General features: G+C 39.1%; 1 protein-coding gene across 2 annotated transcripts in view; it reads left to right on the top strand.

Moving 5' to 3' along the window:
* The window catches only part of Gsk3b (glycogen synthase kinase 3 beta), a 197,566-nt gene extending 193,695 nt beyond the window's left edge, over window positions 1-3,871 (top strand). For both annotated transcript variants that reach the window (XM_008842903.2, XM_008842902.3), the window contains one exon: window positions 521-3,871. In XM_008842903.2, coding sequence (XP_008841125.1) covers window positions 521-588 — 68 coding nt within the window. In that variant the 3' untranslated portion in view covers window positions 589-3,871. The remainder of the gene's footprint in view (window positions 1-520) is intronic.
* Window positions 3,872-5,078: the final 1,207 nt, after the last annotated feature.

Here is a 5,078-nt window from a genome sequence, read left to right as displayed (position 1 = left end):
TAAGGCCTGTTACCTACTATTCTTCTCCTTCAGGTTATTTCTTTTCCTTTACCTCACTGTTTCCTTACCCTTGTCCTGGTTCCTGGAGTTGTCTGTTTGCATACTTATTTATCAGAGTCTGATCCTAGGATCCACATATGAGGGAGAACATATGTCGATTTTTTTTCTGGAACATGGCTCAGAATTTTTAGCTAGTTTTCCAGGTGTGTGAACTCATTAGTTTTCAGACGAACCAGACTTCAACTGAGTACTGGTACTGCTGGTCCCAGCAAGAGCTTTGACAGAAATGGTTTCTAGTCCCGCGTCTATAGTTTATTCAGATACTGTCTTCCCTATCCAAGTACCATCACTTCACTCTAAACAGAAAAAGAGTCAGATTTTATACTATTTTCCATATTTAAACTATATCAGATAACACCTTTGGAAGGCCACAGAACTTAGTGTGTGTGTGAAGCAATGTACTTGTGCACTTGAGATACTATAACATTGCTTATGCTCTCTTGGGACTTTGAATTTGCAGATGCTAATGCTGGAGACCGTGGACAGACCAATAATGCCGCTTCTGCATCAGCTTCCAACTCCACTTGAATAGTCCCGAGCAGCCAGCTGCACAGGAAAACCACCAGTTACTTGAGTGTCACTCAGCAACACTGGTCACGTTTGGAAAGAAAATTAAAAAGAGAAAAAAACAAAACCCTGTTCATTTTAGTGTTCAATTTTTTTTATTATTGTTGTTCTTATTTAACCTTGTAAAATATCTATAAATACAAACCAATTTCATTGTATTCTCACTTTAGGGAAGAGCCAAGGGGTGGGAGGGTTGGTGGGGGGATATCATAGCACTAGAACACACAATCTCCCACGACAATCTTTTTTCTTTTTTATCAAAAGTCTGCTATTGTGTATTCTAAAAACAGGACTACTGCCTCATGCCCCTTCCACAAAAGAAAACCTTGTTCTGTGCTGGTTTCTTTTTTGAACTTTGTTTTCTTTTAAAGTCTGGTATAAGACTTTGGTATAGTGAACAGCTTGAAATTGGTTGGGAGCTTAGCAGGTATAACTCAACAGGGACTTAAATGTCACTTGTAAAATTAATCCATATCCTTGGGTATTTAAAGACTTGCTGTTGGCATGTTGTTGGCAGGTATGGAAGACAAAAAAAAAAAAGAAATATATATTGTTCATAACCCAGGGAGGTCACTGAAGTCTGAAACTGTAAGGGAAGATTCTTGCTTGATTGGTTAAAATTCGTTTTGCTCTTGGCCAGTGTTAGTGGTGAAGAAGCCCGCTTTGGAAGGCTGCCAACAGAGCAGCAAGCAGGATCTGACCTGCGTGCTTGGGTGCGTGCATCTCTGTTCACGCAACCAAAGGCTCTCTTCAAATCTTCGCACTGTTAAGAACTGGCGCCCTAGGAGTCTGAAAAGAGTGTTGAGCAAGCCCCTCTGGATGCAGAGGCCAGAAAGCTCAAGAGGATAGGCCAGGGGCAGATCTCACCACTGTGAATGAATTTGTCCAGATTTTTTTCTAACATTACTTCCCTTAGAAAAATATACTCAAGAGGACATTGTAGCTAAATAATGTGAACTTTAACAGTCTACTGCTTTATTTTTCATATTTTTTAATTGAAAATCAGGCACGCAAGAATTGCCACATTCTTACACATAGTTCTAATTTTAAATCCAAATATAGAATCTGTATTTAATTTCAGCTCTTTTAACCTGTTGCTTTTAAATTTTATTTATTGATGCATGTCAGGCCATTATGATTTTAGATGGTAGGAATATTAAAAACACATCAAAATGATAAAGTCACCTGTACCTGCTGACTTTATAGGAAAACTGATGATATAAATGTGTATATGTTATGTAAACACATATTCAGTGCTGCCTTTTTTTTGTCTACAGTATCAAAATTGACTGGTTGAAGCATGAGAAGAATGCCCCCAACCCCAGTTGAGTTTTGTTTCTGTTTTCTTTGTTTATCAATGGATGGCGTAAGAGTCAGTCTCTTGTTTTTGAAGAAAAAGCAATATTCCTTGGGAAGCAGGAGGATTGAAGGGTTATGTTTGCAGTGAGGAATAGATTTCATAATTAGTTTGTTTTATACTTTTAAGGTTGGTATCTTTGTGGGCCTTATATACTCTAAAAAGAACCTTAGTCACCTTGGTGCTTATGGGCCATTACTTGACCTATGAATCTTTAAGGCACAATCAGTTAGCTTTTACATTTAAAGATCACTTGAGTGATGGCCCCTTTCCTTCCTTCCCACTTTCCCACTCCATCCCCACACACCTTCTAAGGTTTAGTTGATAACCAGGGCTGCAGAGCCCTAGGCTGTGTGTAGTCTCTTTACCCTCATTGTCCCCTTAGGTCATGTTAGGGGTCTCGCCCTCCAGGTGGTTAGGAAGTGGAGTCTCTTGGCAGCCCTCACACAGGCCCTGTCATGCTTTTTCGACCGTGTGTATGACCCTCGAAAGTCATACTGCCTGCTGAAATGAACAGGTACCTAGAAAGGCAACAGTGAGCCGTCTATTTTTCACTCACTGTTTAGAAAAGCTCTTAGGTCGCAAAAGGGTCACTCAGACCTCTGGCTGTATCATGTTCACGAGAAAGGAAACACGCTCAGTCAAACCAAATCAAACAAGTAGGCTTGTACTTTTTGTGAAGTGCTTTTGAGAGCTAATTAAGAATTCTGAAATCAAAGCATTTGGCAACATGGTTCTTTAAAGGGAATGACTTGGGAAACCATTTTCACAAAGAATTTGTAAAGAATCTAAACAAGTTAGGTCTGTGAATGAGAAGTGGACCTGCTTTCAGATGAAACTGCCCAGGCAGATATGTGGACAGACACTACTTGGGACTTGGTATACTCGCTAGAAGAATCAATAGAAATCAGTGCTTATTTCAGCAAATACTTGCCCCCCTACACATGGGGTAAGAGAAGAGAGAAAAGTCAGATGCTTTTCTCTCATTTGTGTGGTGTGTGCGTGCGTGCGTGCGTGCGTGTGTGTGTGTGTGTGTGTGTGTGTGTGTGTGTGTGTGTGTGTGTGTGGGCTGAGGTGCACGATTTTTCTTTCTCAAGGATCATGGCGGGATCACAGAACTCTTTTATACAAGTGAGATCCAGGTCTCTGAATATCTTTTTGTAAATAATAATAATAATTAAAAGCTCCTCACCAAATTCAAGCTTGTACATTATATTTTCTTTCATGTTTTTAAATTTAAGTTTTATTGTTTTGTATGTAAATATGTGGACCCAGGAACTGTTATTAATGAGCAAAAAGTTACTGTTCAGGGCAGTGATTCTGTTTAATAACCAGACAAAATGTAGACGAGCTTTTTAAAGCCATATAGTTTTAACTCTGTACAGTAGGTACCGGCCTGTATTATTGTAACAATAACTCTAGCAATGTATAGTGTATCTATATAGTTTGGAGTGCCTTCGCTTCCATGTATTTGGTTTTTCTGTTTTGTTTTTCATTTTTTAAATTTTAATCGATTTCCTTTGTCTATGTGTCTCTGTTCATCCCCTTTCCCTGTGAAATAATAACTTATCACATCAGTACCTTTGCTCCTCACAGTGAAGCTTCAGTGATCAGGAGTGGGAAGAGGAAACTATGTTCATATCTCATTTCATTTGAGCCTGGCCTTTGTTTTGGTTCTGAATGTGTTTCCTCCTCTGTGACAGTGACTGGTTTGATTTCATACTTAGTCCATTCAGGGACTTGGTGTAGTGGGGAGCCCTAGAGCTGGAGGATATCAAATAGATTAGATTTTGCTCATCTTTTCCACAAGCCCTAACCGTGGGTCTTATAAACAGCAGGTTCTGGAAGCCTTCCAAGCTCACTCTCCTTACCTACTTCCTTCCCAAATGAGAAAAAGAGACAAGACCATTTTTGTTCACTTAAAAAAAAAATGAATCAAGTTTTCTTAGTAGTTTCTGGTTTTGTTGTGTTAGTGGTCCGAATGCTCCCGTGCAGCTGCTTGCGGGTGCTGCACTGAGTACTGTCCTGGTAGAGGACTGTTGCTTTAACAAGGGAATTCGGCCCATTCCTCCTGCCGCCGTCCCTACTCCTGTTCAATGAAACATTTTAATTTCTTTTTTAAAAGTCAGTTTCTTAACTGCACCCAATATGAAGGTCTTTTAGAAAGAAAAAGAATAAAGTGTTCATTTTCCTCCAACTGCTCCATTATGTCATGAACAGAAGAAAAAAACAAACACTACCAAACCAAAGGTTGCTATTTTTAAGACATGATATGTTCATTCCAGCAAGACAGAAGACTGCAACTTCTTTCCAGTGATGTGTCTTTTTTCTGTCCTCTTAATTTTTTTTAGACCCATCTATTTGGTTTGTGTTTTAACAGTGTATGCCTAGCCAGTCATCTTGTCTGCACCAATGCAAAGGTTTCTGAGAGGACTACTTTGTTCTCTATCCCTGTGGATGGAAAGACACTGGCATTTCAGTTATTTTTCCCTTTCCTTTTTAAGGGATTTAACTTTGGAATCTTCCAAAGGAAGTTTGGCCGATGCCAGATCCCAACAAGTTTGGGGGTTTTCTGTTTTAATAAAAATTGTATCTGGTTCCTATTTATTTTAGTGACATTCTAATCACAGAGACAAACACTTTTCTCCCCTGTATGAAAACATAAGCATGTTTTACAATAAAATCTGTCTTCTGGTGGAGACCTAAACCACTGGAAATAAACTAGAAGTACAGTAGAGCCCCACATTAAGGTCTGCCTTTGAAAGGCTTGGAAAGTAATCCCTAGGGTTTAGTTTATTTTCACAAGGGTTATGCCATTTTATTTGAGCTTCTTGCTCCGTTCTGCATCTCCACAATAAAAGCAAAATGACAGCCAGTACATAAGGGGTTAGCTTGACAAAGTAGACTACCTTGTGTTAATTTTTTTAAGTTTTTTTTTTCTTACTATATCTGTCTACAGGCAGATACAGATGTATGAAAACGTGCTTGCCTGTAAAATTTGCATTTATAAATGTGTTGCCGGTGGATCACTTGGGCCTGTACACATCCAATTAGCGTGACCACTCCATCTTAAAAACAAATCTAAACAAAATAG

The sequence above is a fragment of the Nannospalax galili genome, unplaced genomic scaffold (genome assembly GCF_000622305.1).
Source record: "Nannospalax galili isolate Female #2095 unplaced genomic scaffold, S.galili_v1.0 scaffold18, whole genome shotgun sequence".
In the NCBI taxonomy this organism is placed as follows: domain Eukaryota; kingdom Metazoa; phylum Chordata; class Mammalia; order Rodentia; family Spalacidae; genus Nannospalax; species Nannospalax galili.
Note: the sequence above shows the minus strand (reverse complement) of the source record. Positions and strands in the feature narration are given on the sequence as shown.